General features: G+C 40.4%; 1 protein-coding gene across 5 annotated transcripts in view; it reads left to right on the top strand.

Annotated features, from left to right (window-relative positions):
* DENND10 (DENN domain containing 10) overlaps positions 1 to 21,725 on the top strand; it is a 29,428-nt gene extending 7,703 nt beyond the window's left edge. For 4 of the 5 annotated variants that reach the window (XM_070260115.1, XM_023638548.2, XM_023638526.2 and 1 more), the window contains 5 exons: positions 807 to 918; positions 2,556 to 2,656; positions 11,479 to 11,586; positions 17,528 to 17,622; positions 20,174 to 21,725. In XM_070260115.1, the coding sequence (XP_070116216.1) occupies positions 807 to 918; positions 2,556 to 2,656; positions 11,479 to 11,586; positions 17,528 to 17,622; positions 20,174 to 20,350 (593 nt within the window). In that variant the 3' untranslated portion in view covers positions 20,351 to 21,725. The remainder of the gene's footprint in view (positions 1 to 806; positions 919 to 2,555; positions 2,657 to 11,478; positions 11,587 to 17,527; positions 17,623 to 20,173) is intronic. The other variant, XM_023638540.2, reaches the window with a different exon arrangement.
* Positions 21,726 to 22,049: the final 324 nt, after the last annotated feature.

The raw sequence follows: 22,049 nt of genomic DNA, 5'->3' as shown, positions 1-22,049 counted from the left end.
TAGAATTCTGTCATAGGAAATCAGATTTTTGTGGTGCTCCTTTCCATATGATTCTGACTGTTAATATAGAAATGCTCTTTCACCAGTAAGCTTAATTTCATGGCTCGAGGTCTCCACTGACTTCCATGGTTTTTCTTTCCTTAGTTCTTAGCAGGTCCCTCTTGCACCTGGAGAACTCAAGCCCCTGACCCAGAGTTCCCAATTAACTCCTCGCCTTTCTCTCCTAGCTGGAAAATCCAAAATGGCAGACAGCCCAGGGCTAAGCCGCAGACCTGGGGGACCTTAAAAGGGAGGAGAGGGGAACTCTGAGGGCAGTGCTGGCCTTCGTTCTCATCCCCCCACCGTGCCTGTCTTTGCTCTTGACCCCACTGTTCCGTATGCTTTCTAAGCATCCTGGTTGAGGTGTTAGGTATTTGTCAAGTTTTCTGAAAAGGAGGTAAGTAACGACGGGGGGAGGGTGGTGTCAGTGAACGTTTTTTAAAACTTAAGAAGTTTTCACGACACAGAAAGATGCTGGTTCCCCTTCATATCATTGGTTGCACTTTCTTTGAGTCTGGCCTCATGTATTCATCCAGCAGAGGGTCCCTTGGGAGGCAGGTGTAGGCAGCTCTCACACCCATCCTGGTGAGCAGACATGTGGCTAAACCCCTCCACCAAATAAGGTGCTTCGGAACTTACAACATTTGTCTGAATTCTCTGTATTGAACATAATTTTGCATTCATGTGATAAAAATTCTTTCCAATAAAAACTGTACGTCCTTATATAATATTTAATGCAGTAACAGTACGTTGTCTTTTGTTTTTAGACATTGTATCTCAGTTTGGAATGGAAACTGTTATCTTACACACAGCACTGATGCTAAAGAAAAGAATTGTCGTCTATCACCCCAAAATAGAAGCTGTCCAGGAGTTTACCAGGTATCATCTCTAATCATTTGAAAGTGTAAGCTTTGTTGGCAGCCAGTTTGGAGCATTCAGTGTCACTATGTGCTCTGTTCTGTCCCACATTTGGTATAAAGAGAACGTGTTAGTCGGGGGGTGAATTACCATTTTGGTCTAATGTTTCAGTTTAGATTTAGTATTTCAAGGTCACTGAATTTGGACAGATTTTTCTTTAAATTTAGAAATATGAATATTTTAGAGCAGAGAGTTTGCAAACTTCCTTGCCAGAGAATAAATATTTTAGGCTTGCCATATGGTCTCTGTCCCAAGTACCCAGCTGCCATGGGTAGCTTGAAAGCAGCCACAGACAATGCGTATGTAACTGCATGGGCCTGGCTGTGTTCCAGTAAAACTATGTGCAAAGACAGGCAGCCGACCCATGGGCCAAGTTTCCTGATCCCTGTTTTAGGTCAGTTGTTTCTTGTGTTCAATTTTACCACATACTCTCTTATTTTTATAATAAACGTAGATTTTTTTTTAGTTTTTTTCTTTGCCAAATCTAACTTGCTCTTAGGTTCTATTTTAAAAGCAAGAGGAACTAGCATTTATGCTGTGTTTACTGAATTCCAGGCATTGTATAAGTCACCTTAAATTATTAAATTTACTCCTGACAAGAACCCTGCAAGGAAGCATTATTAGCCTGTTTTATGGATGAGAAAATTGAGGCTTAGAGAGGCCATGTGGTTAGGTAATGGAAAGAAGAAAGGCTTGGTAGTCAGAAAGATCTGGGTTAATGTCCTAGGAGGGCAACTTATTAGCTCTGTGACCACATAAAGGATACTTAATGTTTCTGAGCCCCAGTTTTTTCATCTGTAAAATGAAGATAATCATGCCCGTCTCCTAAGCTTGTTTTAGGATTGGAAATAAACTGTGCCAAGTGCTTAGTATGTTCCTTCCTCATAGTGTGCACTTGAGAAATGATTATTGTTAGACGATTGTGATTGCCTCAGATCTCAGGTGAGAGGGCCAGGATTCATACCCTGCTCTGACTCCAGAACTCAGTATTTTCCCACCCCATTACCCTTTTCCTCTGCATTCTTCCCTCTGAAACTGGGGTGTCCACAGCTTCTGAGATACATAGCAGGACACCAAGCGCTTCACGAAACCACAGATAAATTTGGTGCATCTTACCACAACAGCTGTTTTGCTGGCAATTTTTTTTGAAGAAAACCTATTTTGTATAAAAACAAACACAAAGTGGTTTGCAAGTTTGACTGGAATTTTAAATATAAAATGAGAGACAGCAAAAAAAGTGTCTTGCTTGCAGGGCTCGCTTTGGCGTTTTCCCTCAGACCCGGTCTCCATGCAGGCCGCAGAGTGAGTGTCTGGAGGAGACCAGAAGCGTCGCTCTGTGACTCCATGGAGAGCTTTTGAAACTTCACCTCGAGCTTCTTGTAGCTAATCTGACCCAAAAGCAGAGTTGAAAGTGTTGCAGGACTTTAATTTGAAGCTTGGAGGCGTTGGCACAGTTAGGGGTTGGTCTCCCTTCTGCCTCTGATAGCTTTACGACTCCACCCCGGTCACATCGTCCTCGGGAGGGCGACGGAAGGGGGCAGGCTGAGTCCCTGAGGTGCGGGCCAGCAGCCATTTGAGTTCTCACCTTCGTTCCCCAGGACCCTGCCTGCCCTGGTGTGGCATCGCCAGGACTGGACCATACTTCACTCCTACGTACACCTCAATGCTGACGAGCTGGAAGCCCTGCAGTTGTGCCCAGGTAGACCCCAGGCTCCCAGGGGAGGACAGACTCGGCTTAACCAGGGTTGTCGTGGTTTCGTGTGTGTGCATGCACACACTCACATTTCTCAGGGGAATACTGATCGTTTATTATTTCTTTGGCGAATGCAACCAATTTTTTCTTCTTAAAAAAAGGTTTTTTAATTAAAAAAAATTGTGGTAAAGTACACATAACATAAAATTTGCCGTATTAATCATTTTTAAGTGTATAGTTCAGTGGCATTAGGTATGTTCACATTGTTGTGCAACCATCACCAAAATGCAGTTTACTTTTAATTTTGTAAAGTTCTTATCTTAAAAGGTTCCCTGTTATGAGGCCGGCCCTGTGACATAGTGGTTAAGTTTAACACCCTCTGTTTTGGCAGCCCAGGTTCCTGGGTTTGGATCCCAGGGGCAGACCTACGCCACTCATCAGCCATGCTGTGGTGGCAGCCCACATATAAAATAGAAGAAGATTGGCACAGATGTTAGCTCAGGGCTAATCTTCCTCAAGCAAAAGAAGAGGAAGATTGGCAAAGATATTAGCTCAGGGTGAATCTTCCTCAGCAAAAAAAAAAAAAAAAGAAAAAACGGAGTTAAAAGTTTCCCTATTAGTGATTTGATTTAGATTTTATTTTGAGCCTTTCCTTATTTTTTCTCAAAGAAAAAAATAAGTTATTTTTAAGTGATGTTGTTATACTTGTATAATAATTTTCAATAATAAGATTCTGGGAATAATTTAATAATACAGTATTACTTATGCCTACAGGAATCGTAACTTGATAGTGATACCATTTTTTGTCCTTGTTTTTTTAAATATAAGGCCCTATATACTTCTGTGGTCTTAAAAGTTCCTTTGATAAGATGATGACGAATAGATGCTAGGGGATTTTGTTATTGTTCCACTGTGAGGTACTTCTTACATATAAAATAATATGTAATATTTCTGCAAGTTATAAAAAATAAACACTTGTGGACTCACCAGAGAGATGAAAAAGTAGAATATTGTCAGTACTTGGGAGCACCCACTGTGCCTTCTGATCTCATTCCACCGTTTTTCCTTACTCCCCTCCTCTGGCCACATGCACGTAAATACATATCTCTAAACAACAGATGGGGGGCCGGCCCTGTGGCCAAGTGGTTAAGTTCACGCATTCCACTGTGGCAGCCCAGGGTTTTGCTGGTTCGGATCCTGGGCGCAGTCATGGCACCGCTCATCAGGCCATGATGAGGCGGCGTCCTGCATTCCACAACTAGAAGGACCCACAGCTAGAATATACAACTATGTATGGGGGGCTTTGGGAGAAAAAGGAAAAAATAAAATCTTTAAACAACAGATTGTTTAGTTTTACTAAACTAACTTTGTATATATGGACTCACGATGGATGAATTCTTCTGTGGCCTATTGTGGGGTTTTTTGTTTTGTTTTGCTTAGTATTTAATATTTTTCTGGAATTCATCTGTGTTCATGTGGATATCTGTAGTCTCATTCATTTTCGTTGCTGTATGGGATTCCGTTAAATGCTGTTACCATAGTCTGTTCCTTTGGACTTTTCTTGTTAGTCACTTTTAAAACAATGCTGCCGTGAGCATTCTTTTTATGGGTCTCTTGGTGCACATATGCAGGATTCTCTCTAGGTTATACGCTGGGGGGTAGAGTTTCTCGGTTATGAGATGCACATCCTCAAGCCGCTGGATAATGCCGGGTGTTTTCCTCAGGGATTGCACCAGTTTACACTCCCACTAGTAGTGTAGCAGGGACCCCATTGTTTCCTGACCCCAGTAACACTTGGTACTATCAGACTTTAAAGTCTTTGCCAACTTGGTGGCTATATAGTGATATTTCCTTGTCATTTTAATTTGCATTTTCCTGATTCCTAATGAGGTAAAGCATATTTCTGTGTTTTTGTCATTTGTGCTTCTTCTTCTGCAAAATGACTGTTATCTTTTACTCATTTTTCCATTGGGTTGGTTTTTTATTTTTAAGATTTTATTTTCCCTTTTTCTCCCCAAAGCCCCCCAGTATATAGTTGTATATTTTTAGTTGTGGGTCCTTCTAGTTGTGGCATGTGGGATGCTGCCTCAGTGTGGCCTGACCAGTGGTGCCGTGTCCACGCCCAGGATCCAAACCAGTGACACCTGGGCCGCTGAAGCAGAACACATGAATTTAACCACTTGGCCATGGGGCCAGTCCCTGGGTTGTTGTTTTTTTTAATTGATTCATAGAAGTTCTTTATATATTCAGGATATGAATCCATTGTTGGTTATATATGCTTCAAAATTATCTGTGTTTGAAGACTTTTTTTCTTTCTCATCTTTTGATGAATAGAAATCTTAATTTTAATATGTTAGAATTTGTTAGATTTTTCTTTTATGATTTTAGTTTTTATATTTTAAGAAAATTTCTATTCCAGGCCAGCCCGGTGGTGCAGCAGTTAAGTTCGCACGTTCCGCTTCGGCAGCCTGGGGTTCGCCGGTTCAGATCCTGGGTGCAGACATGGCACCGCTTGGCAAAAGCCATGCTGTGACAGGCGTCCCACATATAAAGTAGAGGAAGATGGGCATGGATGTTAGCTCAGGGCCAGTCTTCCTCAGCAAAAAGAGGAAGATTGGCAGTAGTTAGCTCAGGGCTAATCTTCCTCAAAAAAAAAGAAAAGGAAAAAAAAAGAAAATTTCTATTCCAAGAGTAGAAAAATATTCTCCTATATTTTCTTGTAAAAATTTTTTTCTTCCCCATTTAAGTGCTTAATCCACCTGGAATTACTTTTTTGGTAGAGTGTGAGTTTGGGATCTGATGTTACTTTTTTCCATTTGGATAGCCACTTGGCCCAGGAACACTTATTAAATAGTGTCCTCCTTTCTCCAGTAATCAGCAAAATCATTTCTATCATGTGTTATGTTTTCTCATACATGAGTGAGTCTGTGTCTGGGTGCTCTGTGGTAAGCTTTTGTCTCTGTTGCTGTTGTGTTTTACATGCCTTCACTTGGTAAAGTAAAACTTTAGCAATGATGAATTGGTCCTCAAAAAATTTTTTTCTTTTTAATTGAGGTAACATTGGTTTATAACATAAATTTCAGGTATACATTATTATATTTTGATTGCTGTGTAGGTTACATCATGTTCACCACCCAAAGACTAATTACCGTCCATCACCGTACACATGTGTCCAGTCACCCCCTTTGGCCTGTCTCTTTCCCCCTTCCCCTCTGATAACCACCAGTCTAATCTCTGTATCTATGTGTTTGTTGTTTTTGTTTTTATCTTCTATTTATGACTGAGATCCTACGGTATCTGACTTTCTCCGTCTGATTTCACTTGGCATAATACCCTCAAGGTCCATCCACGTTGTCACAAATGGCAAGATTTCAACTTTTTTTTATAGCTGAGTAGAATTCTACTGTATATATATATACACACCACATCTTCTTTATCCATTCGTCCCTTGATGGGCACTTAGGTTGTTTCCGAGTCTTGGCTATTGTGAATAATGCTGCAATGAAGGTAGGGATGCATGTATCTTTACACATTCATGTTTCCATGTTCTTTGGATAATTACCCAGCAGTGGAATAGTTGGATCATGTGGTAGTTCTATTCTTAATTTTTTGAGGAATCTCCATACTGTTTTCCATAGTGGCTGCACCAGTTTGCACTCCCACCAACAGTGTATGAGGGTTCCCTTTTCTCCACATCCTCTCCAACATTGTTATTTCTTGTCTGTTAATTATAGCCATTCTGGTGGGCATGAGGTGATATGTCATTTTAGTTTTGATTTGCATTTCCTTGATAATTAATGATGTTGGACATCTTTTCATGTGCCTATTGGCTATCTGTATATCTTCTTTTGAAAAATGTTTGAATCTTTTCCCCATTTTTTAGTTGGGTTGTTAGTTTTTTTGTTGTTGAGCTGTATGAGTTCTTTATGTATTTTGGATATTAACCCCTTATCAGATACATGGTTTGCAAATATCTTCTCCCTATTGTTTGGTTGTCTTCTCATTTTGTTGATGGTTTTCTCTGCTGTGCAGAAGCTTTGTAGTTTGATGTGGTCTCTGTTTATTTTTTCCCTTGCCTTGTCAGACATGGTACTTGAAAGTATGCTGCTAAGACCGATGTTGAAGAGTGTACTGCCTGTTTTCTTCTAGAAGTTTCATGGTTTCAGATCTTACATTCAAGGCTTTAATCCATTTTGAGTTAATTTTTGTGTATGGTGTAAGATAATGGTCTGCTTTCATTCTTTTTCATGTGGCTGTCCAGTTTTCCCAGCACCATTTATTGAAGAGATTTTCATTTCTCCATTGTATGTTCTTGGTTCCCTTGTCAAAAATTAACTGTCCATAGAGGTGTGGGTTTATTTCTGGGCTCTCGATTCTGTTCCATTGATCTGTGTTTCTGGTTTTGTGCCAGTATCATGCTGTTTTGATTACTACAGTTTTGTAATATATTTTGAAATCAAGGAGTGTGATACCTCCAGCTTTGTTTTTTTATTCCCCCGTGCTTTTTCTCACCAAATCCCTCCAGTACATAGATGTATGTTTTAGTTGCGGGTCCTTCTAGTTGTGGCATGTGGGATGCTGCCTCAGCATGGCCTGATGTGCGGCACCATGTCCGCACCCAAGATCTGAACCGGCGAAACCCTGGGCTGACGAAGCAGAGAGTGTGAACCCAAACACTTGGCCACGGGGCCAGCCCCTCCAGCTTAGTTCTTTTTTCTCAGGATTGCTTTGGCTATTTGGGGTCTTTTGTTGCTGCATATAAATTTTAGAATTCTTTGCTCTATTTCTGTGAAAAATGTTGTTGGAACTTTAATAGGGATTGCATTGAACCTGTAGATTGCTTTAGGAAATATGGACATTTTAACTATGTTGATTCTTCCAATTCAAGAGCACAGAATATCTTTCCATTTCTTTGTGTGTTCTTCAGTTTCTTTCAGCAATGTTCTATAGTTTTCAGTGTACAGGTGTTTCACCTCTTTGGTTAAATTTATTCCTAGGTATTTTATTCTTTTTGTTGCAATTGTATTCTTAATTTCTCTTTCTGCTACTTTGTTGTTAGCGTGTAGAAACGCAACTGATTTTTGTATGTTGATTTTGTATCCTCCCACTTTACCTATTCATTTATTATTTCTAAAAGTTTTTTGGTGGATTCTTTAGCGTTTTCTATATATGAAATCATGTCATCTGCCAATGGTGACACTTTCCCTTCTTCGTTTCCAATTTGGATCCCTTTTATTTCTTTTTCTTGCCTGATTCCTCTGGCTAGGACTTCCAGTACTGTGTTAAATAAGAGTGAAAGTGGGCATCCTTGTCTGGTTCCTGTTCTTAGAGGGATAGCTTTCAATTTTTCTCCTTTGAGTATTTTATTAGCTGTGGATTTGTCATATATGGCCTTTATTATGTTGAGATATTTTCCTTCTATACCCATTTTATGCAGAGTTTTTATCATAAATGGGTGCTATATCTTGTCAAATGCTTTTCTCTGCCTCTATTAAGATGACAATGTTTTTTTTTTTTTGAGGAAAATTAGCCCTAAGCTAACATCTACTGCCAATCATCCTCTTTTTGCTGAGGAAGACTGGCCCTGAGCTAACATCCATGCCCGTCTTCCTCTACTTTATACGTGGGACGCCTATCACAGCATAGCTTGCCAAGCGGCGCCATGTCCGCACCCAGGATCTGAACTGGCAAACCCTGGGCTGCTAAAGTAGAACATGGGAACTTAACCAATGTGTCACCAGGCCGGCCTCGATCATGTGTTTTTTATTTTTTGTTTTGTTAATGTGGTGTATCATGTTGACTGATTTCCAGATGTTGAACCATCCCTGGAATAAATCCCACTTGATCATGGTGTATGATCTTTTTAATGTATTCTATGCAATTTGCTAGTATTTTGTTGAGGATTTTTGCATCGATGTTCATGTGTGATATTGGCCTGTGATTTTCTTTTATTGTGTTGTACCGGTCTGGTTTTGGTATCAGGGTAATGTTGACCTCGTAGAATGAGTTAAGAAGGTTCCCCCATCTTGAGTTTTTTGGAAGAGTTTGAGAAGGCTAGGTATTAAGTCTTCTTTGAATTTTTGGTAGAATTCACCAGGGAAGCTGTCTGGTACTGGGCTTTTATTTTTTGGGAGGTTTTCATTACTGTTTTGATCTCCTTACTGGTGATTGGCCTATTCAAATTCTCTGTTTCCTCTTGCTTCCATTTTGGAAGGTTATATGATTCTAAGAATTTATCCATTTCTTCTAGATTATCAAATTTGTTGGCATATAGTTTTTCATAGTATTCTCTTACAATCTTTGATATTTCTGAGGTCTGTGTTTTAATTACTCCTCTTTCATTTCTGATTTTATTTTAGCCTTCTCTCTTTTTTTCTTGTTAAGTCTGGCTAAAGTTTTGTCAATTTTTTTAATCTTTTCAAAGAACCAGCTCTTAGTTTCATTGATTTTTTTCCTACTTTTTAAGTCTCTATTTCATTTTTTTCTGCTCTGAGTTTTATTATTTCCTTCCTTCTGCTGATTTGTGGGCTTTGTTTGTTCCTTTTTTTCCAGTTCCTTTAGGTGCACTGTTAGGTTGTTTGGGATTTTTCTTGTTTGTTGAGGTAGGCCTGTATTGCTATAAACTTCCCTCTTAGAAGCACTTTTGCTGTATCACATACATTTTGGCATGTCATATTTTCATTTTCATTTGTCTGTAGGTATTTTTTTATTTCTCATTTGATTTCTTCATTACCCAATCGTTGTTCAGTAGCACTTTGTTTAATCTCCACGTTTGTGGCTTTTCCAGTTTTCTTCCTGTAGTTGATTTCTAGTTTCATACCATTGTAGTCAGAAGAGATGCTTGGTATTATTTCAGTCTTCTTAAATTTATTGAGACTTGTTTTGTGGCTTAATATGTGATCTATCCTGGAGAATGTGCCATGTGCCTTTGAAACGAATGTGTATTCTGTGGGTTTTGGATGGAGTGTTCTCTATATATTTACTAAGTCCACCTGGTCTACTGCGTCATTTAAGGCCAGTGTTTCCTTATTGATCTTCTGTTCAGATGATCTATCCATTGGTGTCAGTGCAGTGTTACAGTCCCCTGCTATTACTGTGTTGTTATTTCTCCTTTTATGTCTGTTAATAATTGCTTTATATATTTAGGTGCTCCTATGTTGGTTGCATAGATATTTACAAGTGTTATATCCTCTTGTTGGATTGTACCCTTTATCATTATGTAGTGTCCTTCTTTGTCTCTTGTTACCGTTTTTGTTTTAAAGTCTATTTTGTCTGATATAAGTATTGCTACCCCAGCTTTCTTTTCACTGCCATTTGCATGGAGTATCTTTTTCCACCCCTTCACTTTGAGTTTGTGAGTGTCTTTAGGTCCAAAGTGTCTCTCTGGTATGCAGCATATGTATGGATCTTGTTTTTTAATCCAATCAGCCACTCTCTGCCTTTTGGCAGGAGCACTTAGTCCATTGCCATTTAAAGTAGCTATTGTTAAGAATGTACTTATTATCATTTTGTTACTTTTTCTCTGGCTGTTGTAGTAGTTCTTCTGTGTTCTTCTTCTCTTGCTCTCTTCCCTTGTGGTTTGATGGCTTTCTTTAGTATTATGTTTGGGTTCCTTTCTCTTAATTTTTTGTGTATTTATTAGAGGTTTCTGGTTTCTGATTGCCATGAGGTTCATAAAGAATAACCTACGTAAATAGCGATCTATATTAAGTTGATGGTCTCTTAAGTTTGGCCTCTTGCTGAAAGCTCTACTCTTTTACTCCCCTCCTCCCACATTTTATGTTTTTGGTGTCATATTTAACCTCTTTTTTTGGTGTGTATGTGTTACCTTCTTATAGATAATTTTAGTATTTTCGTCTTTTGACCTTCATATTAGCTTCATAGGTGGTTGATCTGCTACCCTTACTGTATGTTTGCCTTTACCAGTGATTTTATTGTTTTGTGGGGTTTTTTTGATAATTTTCTTATTTGTGTTCTTTTCTTTACCACTTAAGTAAGTACCTTTAGCATTTCTTTTCAGGCTAAAAAAATTATTTTTATTCTACTCTTCTGTAAAATCCAAAAAGTCTGAGAACTATTATCTTAACACCAGTTTCAAAGGTCTGCTAATTCTTGAGTTGCCCTGATTCCTTTGGCATTTATTGTATCATATCTGAAATTGGAAGATGATGATACTGTTTCCACCATGTTACCCTGAGAAACCCGGGTGTTTGATTTTGATTTCTTGGAGAGGAGGACCTAAAGGGAGAACACTGGTCAAGGGAGTCCTTGCCACCGTCCGCCTTGTCTGTCATTCTTGACCTGAATAGCAGCAACTCAAAAGTAAACGCTTTACTTCAGCCTTCTTCCTGACACTGGAGTCTAGTTTTAGAACATTTTGAGTTGTGAGTTCCTTCAGGCAGTTGACCATAATGTAGTCTTAATAAATACCACAGGGCACAGCTAATGCACCCTGAATAAATAAAGCAGTGACAGAAAGCAGCTGATGAGCTTTCAGACCCAATTCTCTCTTTTTGTGTATGTGTGTAAGGAAAATTGGCCCTGAGCTAACATCTGTTGCCAGTTTTCCTCTTTTTGCTTGAGGAAGATTGTCGCTGAGCTAACATCTGTGCCAGTCTTCCTCTATTTTCTGTGGGATGCCGCCACAGCGTGGTTTTGACGAGTAGCACTAGGTCCACACCTGGGATCTGCATCCGCAAACCCTGCCGCCAAAGCAAAGCACGCAGACTTAACCACTATGCCACTGGGCTGGCTGCTAGTTTTCTTTTGATGTGTTCACAATATGATGTCTTCCTCCTGCAGTAATGTTGGTCCTCTTTGTGACGCAGGTTACATCGCTGGCTTTGTAGACCTGGAGGTGAGCAGTAGACCAGACCTCTATGACGTGTTTGTGAATCTGGCAGATAGTGAGATTACCATTGCTCCACTTGCGAAAGGTTAGTTCTCTGTTCTGTTCTGTTCTGTTCTGTTGTTGACACAAGATGTAAGTCAGGCAGTTGTATTCTTTAGGCTGATCATCTACAATCAGTATTTGAGGGCCTGCGTAACCTGCTCTGGCAACGCTGGAGGGATTCTTCTGTGTCTGAACACAGCACTTATTCTCATAGACCAGCCACGTTAGTGATACTGCCCGGGTGCTTCTGCTGCACAGGATATGTTAGTAAGACAGTCTGTTCACCTTGTTTCTCCACTGTTCTGTTCAAACAAGGTGTATTAATTATCTATAGCTGCATAACAGATCACTTCTAAACTTAGTGATTGAAGACAACAAATATTTATTATCTCACAGTTTTGATGGGCAGGAATCCAGGAGCGACTGAGCTGGGAGGGTCTGGCTCAGGGTCTCGTGAGGTTCGCTCAAGATGTTCCCAGGGCTACAGTCATCCGAAGGCTTGACTGGGATCAGAGGATCCACTTCCAAGCTAACTCACATGGCGTTTGGCAGGCGGCCTCCCCACATGGGCCTCTCGAGTGTTCTCATGATGTGACAGCTGGCTTCCCCAAGAGCCAGTGATCCAAGAGCTAGGGGAGACCACAGTGCCGTCTATGACCTCATCTCAGAAGTCATACACCATCACATCCTCCATATTCTACTTGCTGGAAGCAAATCATTAAGGGAGAAGAATTAGGCTCCACCTCCTGAAGGAAGGAGTATCAAAGACTAAATGTGAACATTTACCACTACTCAAGGGTCCAGTATGACTCCTGTGTGGAAAATCTTTTTGAAGGCTGTCTCAATAAGCACAAGGGATAAATGTATTCTTGGAGCTAATCAAGAAAAGGTTTTCTAGGGGCTGGCCCCATGGCCTAGTGATTTAAGTTTGGCACACTTCATTTCAGCGTCCCAGCTTCGGTTCCCAGGCATGGACCTCCACCATTCATCAGCGGCTATGTTGTGGTGGCAACCCATATACAAATAGAGGAAGATTGGAACAGATGTTAGCTCAGGGAAAATCTTATTCAGCAAAAAAAAAGAAAGAAAGAAAGAAAATGTGTTCTAGTGTCATAGTGTCGTCTCTGTGAAACTTTAAATTGTTCTAAGTTACAGCTATATAAAGTGGTAAAGATTGGGTTAAGTGTGTGTTGAGTCCAAGGCATTACTGAGGCATTGGTTTAGAGGGGAATATAACAGCTTTTATATTATCCTTTCTTTTTCTCCTTAAAGTGAGAGCAGCTGAATGCTAGTTAGGGATTTTTGTCAGATAGATTCTGATTATGTGAGATTTTATCTAGTAATTTCAAATTAATAGAACCAGAACTAGTTTTCTTTTCTTTTCTTTTTTTTTATTTTGCTGAGGAAGATTAGCTTTGAGCTAACATCTATTGCCAGTCTTCCTCATTTTTTTGCTTGAGGAAGATTAGCCCTGAGCTAACATCTGTGCTGATCTTCCTCCACTTAATATGTGGGTCACTGACACAGCATGGCTGGCGAGTGATGTAGGTCTGTGACTGGCATCCAAACCTGTGAGCCCGGGCCATGGAAGCAGAGTGCAATGAACTCAACCACTATGCTATGGGGCCGGCCCCCAGAGTTAGTTTTCTTTTAATTTGTGTTGAAATTATAAACATATAATGCATACTCATGGTGAAAAATTCAAAATACGGAATCAGATCTTGAGGAGATACTGCCTTTTGTAAAGCCAAAGCGACAGAAAACTAGCTTCTGCCAGGGCCACTTAAATTGCTGAAGTGCTAGGACCAGCCATGTCCCTGCTGCCCTCTGTTGCTCTGAGTGTATAAAATGGGCTCGTCCTGGTCAGCACCATCCAAATGGAGTTTGTCCCTTGGAGTGACAAACAGAAATTTCTGTTACTCTCTTTGCTGCAGAAAATAGCAATATATATAATGAATGTGTGGTTGTTTCCTTTGCTCATTTCTAAGAGCCTTTACAGACTGAATGTTCTGCTGGCTTCTGTAGAGCTGACAGGAAGTGCTGCTTTTACTGTATCCCCACCAGAAAGATAAACTTGAATTCTTAACTGTAAAGACCTGGACAGGCTCCTGGCTTCCAGTCACAACTTATTTGTGGTCAGAAGTTTTCATTAGGTTTTGTCTAGAAAGAAAAGATAAAAATCCTTATGAGGTAGGTTGAAGGAGAAATTGGGATTGGTATTGGTGTGTTTTTGTTTTGGACATGAAGTGTACAAATCATGATTATGTCTTATGTTCTAGCATGTCATCATATCTGTGTTTAAGAAATAAGACAGAACATCCAGACAGAAAATCAACAAGGAAATTATAGAATTAAATGAAAAATTAGATGAGATGGACTTAATAGATATATATAGAACACTTCATCCAAAAACAGCAGGTTACACATTCTTCTCAAGTGCGCATGGAACATTCTCAAGGATAGACCATATTTTGGGAAACAAAGCATGCATCAATAAATACAAGAGAGTTGAAATAATATCAAGCATCTTTTCTGATCATAATGCTATGAAACTAGAAATCAACTACAAGAATAAAGCAGAGAAAGGTGCAAAAATGTGGAGACTAAACAACACGCTTCTGAACAAACAATGGATTATTGAAGAAATTAAAGAAGAAATCAAGCATTATCTGGAGACAAATGAAAATGAGAACACGACATACCAAATCATTTGGGATGCAGCAAAAGCAGTCCTAAGAGGGAAATTCATTGCAATACAGGCTCACCTCACTAGACAAGAAAAAGCTCACATAAGCAACCTCAAACGACACCTAACAGAATTAGAAAAAGAAGAACAAACAAAGCCCAGAGTCAGCAGAAGGAGGGAAATAATAAAAATAAGAGCAGAAATAAATGATATTGAAACAAAAAAGACAGTAGAAAGGATCAATGAAACAAAGAGTTGGTTCTTTGAAAAAATTAACAAAATCGACAAACCCTTAGCCAGACTCACCAAGAAAAGAAGACAGAAATCTCAAATAAATAAAATTAGGAATGAGAGAGGAGAAATCACAACAGATACCAATGAAATACAAGGGATCATAAGAGAATACTATGAAAAACTATATGCCAACAAATTGAACAACCTAGAAGCAATGGACAAATTCCTAGACTCCTACAACCTCCCCAAACTGAATCAGGAAGAAATGGAGAATCTGAATAGGCCAATCACAAGCAAAGAAATAGAAACAGTAATCAAAAACCTCCCCAAAAACAAGAGTCTAGGACCAGATGGCTTCTCTGGAGAATTCTACCAAACATTCAAAGAAGATTTAATACCTATCCTTCTCAAACTATTCCATTCCAGAAAATTGCGGAAGATGGAGTACTCCCTAACACATTCTATGAAGCCAACATCACTCTGATCCCCAAACCTGGTAAGGACAACACAAAGAAGGAGAACTACAGACCGATATCACTGATGAACATAGATGCAAAAATCCTCAACAAAATTCTGGCAAACCAAATACAGCAGTACATCAAAAAGATTATACACCATGATCAAGTGGGATTTATACCAGGGACACAGGGATGGTTCAACATCTGCAAGTCAATCAACGTGATACACTACATTAACAAATTGAGAAACAAAAACCACATGATCATCTCAACAGATGCAGAGAAAGCATTCGACAAGATCCAACATCCATTTATGATAAAAACCCTCAATAAAATGGGTATAGAAGGAAAGTACCTCAACATAATAAAGGCCATATATGACAAACCCACTGCCAACATCATACTCAATGGACAAAAACTGAAAGCCATCTCTCTGAGGACAGGAACAAGACAAGGGTGCCAACTTTCACCACTCCTATTCAACATAGTACTGGAGGTGTTGGCCAGAGCAATTCGGCAGGAAAAAGAAATAAAAGGAATCCAAGTAGGTAATGATGAAGAAGTAAAACTCTTGCTGTTTGCAGACGACATGATCTTATATATAGAAAACCCCAAAGAATCCACAGAAAAACTATTAGAAACAATCAACAACTACAGCAAAGTGGCAGGGTATAAAATCAACATACATAAATTAGTAGCATTTCTATACATTAACAATGAACTAACAGAAAAAGAACTCAATCCCATTCACAATCGCAACGAAAAGAATAAAATACCTTGGGATAAATTTAACTAAGGAAGTGAAGGATTTATACAATGAAAACTACAAGACTTTCTTGAAAGACATTGACAATGACATAAAGAGATGGAAAGACATTCCATGCACATGGATTGGAAGAATAAACATAGTTAAAATGTCCATACTACCTAAAGCAATCTGCAGATTCAACGCTATCCCAATCAGAATCCCAAGGGCATTCTTTTCAGAAATTGAACAAAGAATCCTAAAATTCATATGGGGCAACAAAAGACCGCGAATTCCTAAAGCAATCCTGAGTAAGAAAAACAAAGCCAGAGGAATCACAATCCCCGATTTCAAAACATACTACAAAGCTACAGTGATCAAAACATCATGGTACTGGTACAAAAACAGGTCCACAGATCAATGGAACAGATGTGAAAGCCCAGAGATAAAACCACACATCTATGGACAGCTAATTTTCGACAAAGGAGCGGAGGGCCTACATTGGAGAAAAGAAAGTCTCTTCAACAAATGGTGCTGGGAAAACTGGACAGCCACATGCAAAAGATTGAAAATTGACCGTTCTTTTTCACCACACACCAAAATAAACTCAAAATGGATCAAAGACCTTAAGATTAGGCCTGAAACAATAAGTCTTCTAGAAGAAAATATAGGCAATACACTCTTTGACATCAGTTTCAAAAGAATCTTTTCGGACACTGTAACTCCTCAGTTGAGGGAAACAATAGACAAAATAAACAAATGGGATTTCATCAGACTAAAGAGCTTCTTCAAGGCAAGGGAAAACAGGATTGAAACAAAAAAACAGCCCACTAATTGGGAAAAAATATTTACAAGCCACTTATCCGACAAAGGCTTAATCTCCATAATATACAAAGAACTCACACAGCTTAACAACAAAAAAACAAACAACCCGATCAAAAAATGGGCAGAGGACATGAACAGACATTTCTCCAAAGAAGATATAAGTATGGCCAATAGACACATGAAAAAATGTTCATCATCGTTAATCATAAGGGAAATGCAAATCAAAACTACACTAAGATATCACCTTACCCCCGTTAGATTGGCAAAAACATCCAAAACCAAGAGCGACAAATGTTGGGTTGTGGAGAAAAAGGAACCCTCATACACTGTTGGTGGGAATGCAAACTAGTACAGCCACTATGGAAAACAGTATGGAGATATCTCAAAAACTTAAAAATAGAAATACCTTATGACCCAGCCATCCCACTACTGGGTATCTGTCCTAAGAACCTGAAATCAGAAATCCCAAGAGTCCTTTGCACCCCTGTGTTCATCGCAGCATTATTTACAATAGCCAAGATGTGGAACCAACCTAAATGCCCAGAAACTGATGATTGGATAAAGAAGATATGGTATATATACACAATGGAATACTACTCAGCCATAAAAAAGGACAAAATTGGTCCATTCACAGCAACATGGATGGACCTCGAGGGTATTATGCTAAGTGAAATAAGCTAGACAGAGAAAGACGAAGTATATATGACCCCACTCATAGGTGGAAGTTAACATATAGACAAGGAGAACTGATCGGTGGTTACCAGGGAAAAGGGGGGGTGACGGGAGGGCACAAAGGGGGAAGTGGTGTACCCACAACAAGACTAACAATAATGTACAACTGAAATCTCACAAGGCTGTAATCTATCATAATCTTAATAAAAAAAAAAGAAATAAGACAGAAATGTGCGGCATTGTCACTTGCCTTTTGAAAATTCCACCTGTATGCTCTTTCACGTTTTCAGATAGATGGCATGATTATTTTTTATTATGTAAACTACTAAATATTCATACAACATATTCTTCTTGATCTCACCAGAGGCCATGACAATGGGCAAACTGCACAAAGAGATTGGTCAGCTAATTGTTCAGTCTGCAGAAGATCCAGAGAAATCAGACAGCCAAGTTATTCAGGTAATTCTTGATGTTCTGACTTACTCAGAGTCCTGAAGCGGCGCCACTGGGTGGCATGTGGCAGACAGCTGCTCGCTACCTGCGGTACCCACAGACGGAGTGAAGTGACTGGAGAGGCCAGCGGGTGGGGCTGCCATGGCTGGTCAGTTATCAGGCTCTGGGAACACATATACAGGGGGCTGGTGCTGAAGCCAAGCTTTCATAGTGAGAAATATAACTGCCAGGTGATCTGAATGCTTTTCTGGGCTGGCCAGTGCATTGTCTCCTCCTAGCAGAATTTTCATGAAGGAACAAATTGTAGAGAGGAGGTTGCTGCTGAGCGTGGGGAACTAGATCAAGCATCTTAATCTAGCTTTGATGTGCTGTCTCCAGGACATCAGTAAGCGTATAGTCAGACCCCTGCCAGACTTCACACTCTAGTACCACACGCTGCAGGGCGGGTTCCTCTGTGGGGTCTACGTGTCAAGCTGACCAGAGTGTCATGTGGCCCCTCTGCCCTCCCCTTGCCAGACTGGGGTGCAGATGGGTTTTCTTTATGCCTCTCCATGTGGTGATGGAGCCCGCCTCTGCCCCACAGCTCACCCATCTCCTGTCCTGTCTGCTGCCTGTGTGCATGGTGCCTATTCCCAGCTCCTTGCTCCTCTCCTGTGGGGATCCTTCCAGCCTCGCCTCTCCCAGGCCCTGCCTCATCTAGACGCTTGTCTCATAGCCTGGGAGCTGGGGGCCAGGAAGGATTGTCTCCCCCTGTCTGCACCTGTGCCTCCTGGGGGGCACCTCTGATAAGCAGGCCCTGCTCACCTGGTCAGACCTGGCTCTTTTCTTCATTCGCCCATTCATTTACTCAGGCAGTAGTTATTGGGCACTGACTCTTTGTCAGGCATTGCACGGGCAGTGGGGTTACAGGGCGAGCAAAGCCCCCGCCCTCGTGGTCTGTGTTTTAGTGGAGCAGATGGACAGAGAGTAATATACACAACAGGATCGTTGTGAACCGTGATAAATGGATGCTGTGACAGGAACGAGGGGCTGAGGTCGAGAATATTACAGAGCAGGTCAGAGCTCTCTGAGGAGGTGATGTGTGCTGAAGGGTGCTGGTGAGAGGGGTCCCAGCGCTTGACAGGGACCCGCCAGCAGCACTGCTCTTTCTGTCCAGGGCTGGTGGCCCGGCGAGCTGTGGCCAGGAAGAGTGGGCGGGTCTTGTCCTGAGGACCTGAACACTGAGACTCCTTTCCCACTACGTGGCTCGTCATTGGCCATCCATCACTCCATCAACCTTAGAGTAAAAACACTGACTCTTCACAATGTTGTGAATTCTGAGTTTTGAATTGTGTTTTTCATGGAGTAAAAATGATACACAGGTGACTCTGTATAAGGTATGATGAAGGGGACCGGCCCGGTGGCACAGTGGTTAAGTGCGCACATTCTGCTTCTCGGTGGCCTGGGGTTCACTGGTTCGGATCCCGGGTGTGGACTTGGCACCGCTTGGCAAGCCATGCTGTGGTAGGCGTCCCACGTATAAAGTAGAGGAAGATGGGCACGGATGTTAGCTCAGGGCCAGGCTTCCTCAGCAAAAGAAGGGACACCAACAAAGTGTGATGAAAGTGCCCGGCGTGCTGTAGGGGTTCAGAGATATTTGACTGACTTGAGGATGTCAGCAAACCGAGAACAAGACGTGACTTTAGTGAGAGCTCTGGTGAGTGCTCAGCCATCCACAGGAATGTCAGCCAGGGAAGAGGATGAAGCCTGTGGGGCAGGTGCCGGGTTACTTATCCCAGGCAGAAGACGACTTTAGGAAGAGGTTCGTTCTGAAAACAGTAGCAGGGTTCCTCAAAAGGTTAAACATAGAATTACCATAAATTCAGCAATTCTCCTTCTGGGTATACATCAAAAGCAATTGCAAGCAGGGGCTCAAATAGATATGTGTACACCCTTGTTCATAGCAGCACTATTAACAATAGCCAAAAGGTGAAAACAACCCAGATGTCCATCCATGGATGAATGGATAAACAAAATGGTGGTGTATACAGATAGTGGAATATTATTCAGCCTTAAAAAGGAATGAAGTTCTAACCTGTGCTACAACATGGATGGACCTTGAAAACCTTATGCTAAGTGAAATAAGCCAGACACAAAGGGACAAATATTGTATGATTCCACTTATATGAGGTACCCAGACTAGGCAAATTAACACTGGCAAAAAGTAGAATGGTGGTTACCAGGGGCTGGGGGGCGGGGAGAAGGGCCTTGTTATTTCGTGAGTACACAATTTCAGTTTGGGATAATGAAAATGTTCTGGAAATGGATAGTAGTGATTGTTGCACAACACTGTGAATGTACTTAATGCCATGGAATTGGACACTTTAAAATGCCTCAAATGGTTTTAAAAAAAATTACCCATGATATTGATTTTTCTAAGTTTATTTCATTTTTCCTAATTTATAATAAAGTTAGTCTGATAAAATTTTTTAAATAGCAGGAAGAATTCTATTCAAATGCAACAACTATTCAGATTTTTTAATGCTAACATATTGCATATTTTCCCATTCTATTGAAGGATATTTCCCTAAAAACAAGAGAAATCTTGAGCAACCTGGCACCATTTTCAGAAGTTTCGGGTGATGGAGAAAAGCTGGTTCTCAATTTTGAGTTGCTAAAGCAAAGACGATTTCCACCTGCAACGGAAAACTTCCTTTACCATCTGGCAGCAGCCGAACAAATGCTGAACATCTGACCGGGGGCAGGATGCGACACTGCCGGCGGGGAGCAAGCTCGTTCACCACAGTTATCTATTAACTATGTAAAATACTGAAAGTAGCAAAGAAAATGTTATATTTTTAATGATTTATTTGAAAGTATTAAGATCTGACCTGAAAAAGCACTGAAACATATGAAAACACTTCTGATTTTCTCCTCTGATTAGCTTCATGCCTGTATCCATGTTGGAGCAAGTGCTGTAACTACCGTATATAACGTTATAGCACGGCCCGGTATCCTGGAGTAAGAGAAAAAAGCTTGTCAAGTTCTCGCCACATCCCAGCTAATCCGAAAGCCTTCATTAGTCTAAGTCCCAGTTTGTCTCATTGTGTAGCCACAAACTAATGGTTTATTTTCAGAATGCTGCCTGAGATTTTGCTTTGTATTCTTCTAGGAAGAACCTTGATTCCTCATGAGGAACTCTACTTTCTGAGCCAAACTACTAAGTTTTCTGCAGAACTGTCTCGAAGATCATTCGAAAGACCCTGCAGTTGCACTTTCTTGTAAAAGAAAAAAAAAAAAATTTTTTTCTTGGCCTTTGAACATTTTGCCTATATTATGAGGGTTTTGCATAGATTTTATACTTGAGTAGACAACTTTAATAATGCATATTTATATTGTCACAGGGGTAAGCACTTGGCAAACTTAAACCATTAGTACTCTTCAGTTAACCCTGTTGCTAGCAATATTCTTTTGAAAAAGATGCGAGTCCTTACATGGTAGAGTAAAATAAGAAGCCCATTTGAATATAAACGTCTGACGAAACAGCAACTTTATGCAGTTGGGAAGAGAGTGTGAGAATTGACTTCTTGCAAGGGCCCAAACCAGAGAATGTCTTCAGACAGCTTCAGTAAAGTCATGTGGCCACACATGAAGGTAACCATTCTGGTTCAGTTTTGTCTCTCTCTCATAATTGGAGACCTAAAAATTGCAAAACAAACATGACAGTCTAAATTATGTACTTGCTATTTTATCGTATGTATTCATATTAATTATGAAAGGTTATTTTACCCTCAGTACTGTTGTCCTCAGAAATCTTACCCAGAAAAACATTTGCAAAAAAATCTCGTCTTTATTGGATCTTTCATTGATTCTTGGTGTTAGACGTTTGTTAAGTGAAAATTAAAAATAGCCTCTCCCCCTCCCTCCTTGGGTGGTGGCAGGGGAAGATCTGAAATGAGATGTTTACTAAGGCAAACAATTGAAGATTAAATCTGCACTTTATGAAAATGAATACTAACATCTTTTTCTCCCTTGTTTTTTGTATTACTACATTAGCTAATGATCAAAGTTGTTAAAATTACAAATTTATGATACAGAAATAAAATGAAAATATTTTGATACTCAACAAAGTTTTGGGCCGATGAAGAATTGTGCTCTCTTTTTCTGATTCTCTACACTCCAAACAAAAGAAAAAACCCTTCTGTCACCTGCGGATGCGCAGGAGATTATTAGTCCCTGTTTGCAAGTTTAGGGTCCAGGCCCCTCCTCTCCCTGCCCCAGCCCCCCTCCACCCCCACTTCCGAGAGCCGGCTAGCGTCAGTGTCTTCTCCTTTGAAAAGATGCCCTCACATCTCCCTTGTCATCTGTCGGTGGCTGAGCTTTCGCCTGGAGCCTTGACACATTTTCTTCTTTAATTTTGTTTGGTGTAAGCCTGTGGCTATACGGAGCCATCT

Source organism: Equus caballus, chromosome 1 (genome assembly GCF_041296265.1).
Source record: "Equus caballus isolate H_3958 breed thoroughbred chromosome 1, TB-T2T, whole genome shotgun sequence".
Classification (NCBI taxonomy): Eukaryota; Metazoa; Chordata; class Mammalia; order Perissodactyla; family Equidae; genus Equus; species Equus caballus.
This window is presented reverse-complemented; position numbering and strand designations above follow the sequence as displayed.